The sequence below is a fragment of the Aptenodytes forsteri genome, unplaced genomic scaffold (genome assembly GCF_000699145.1).
Source record: "Aptenodytes forsteri isolate BGI_AS27 unplaced genomic scaffold, ASM69914v1 Scaffold67, whole genome shotgun sequence".
Classification (NCBI taxonomy): domain Eukaryota; kingdom Metazoa; phylum Chordata; class Aves; order Sphenisciformes; family Spheniscidae; genus Aptenodytes; species Aptenodytes forsteri.
Genome location: NW_008795373.1, coordinates 478492 through 479171, shown reverse-complemented (window position 1 = coordinate 479171; position 680 = coordinate 478492). Strand labels below are relative to the sequence as shown.

General features: G+C 64.0%; 1 protein-coding gene across 1 annotated transcript in view; it reads right to left on the bottom strand.

Moving 5' to 3' along the window:
* Positions 1-170, bottom strand: part of GDF7 (growth differentiation factor 7) — a 3029-nt gene extending 2859 nt beyond the window's left edge. Inside the window, exon 1 of the mRNA XM_009280510.1 lies at positions 98-170. Within this exon, the coding sequence (XP_009278785.1) occupies positions 98-170 (73 nt within the window). The remainder of the gene's footprint in view (positions 1-97) is intronic.
* Between the last annotated feature and the right edge of the window lie 510 nt (positions 171-680).

The following is a 680-nucleotide window of genomic DNA, read 5'->3' as shown; positions in this document are numbered from 1 at the left end:
CTCGCACCCCGTCCCCAACAGCATCCCCAGCCCCGAGCGTCATCCTCGACCCCGACTGCATGCGCAACCCCATCGCCATCCCCGACCCCATGCTCACGCACAGTCCCATACTTATCTCCCTCGGCAACCCTTTTCCCCAGCTCCAGGCACAACCCCTTCGCTATCCCCATCGCGACCCCAACCCCACGCCCACGAACAGCCCCTTTCCCACCCCGTCCTCATCCCCATTCCCCGTGCTCGAACTCATGCACAGCTCCATTCCCGTCAAACAACTGCTGCACGGCCCCTACCCCGTTAAGCTTCATCTGCATCCCCATGCGCTACCCCATCCCATGCAACCACTCCGTGCTCAAACCAATGCACAGCCCCATTCCCCAACCAACGCGCAAGCCCCATCCCCACGCACAACCACGCACAACCCCATCCCAGGCACAACTCCGCGCTCAGAGCAACGTGCAAGCTCCATCTCCGCGTGCAACCACGTCCCCAAACCCATGCTCAAAGTAGTGCACAACCCCGTCTCCATCCCCAAACCCATGCAGAAGCCCGATCCCCACACCCATGCACAAGCCCGTCTCCATCCCCAAGCCCATCCACAAGCCCCATCCTCATCCCCGAACCCATCCACATCCCTCCCGCCCGACGGCGGGGTCCCGGCGGGGCAGCCCGTCCCCGGCTCC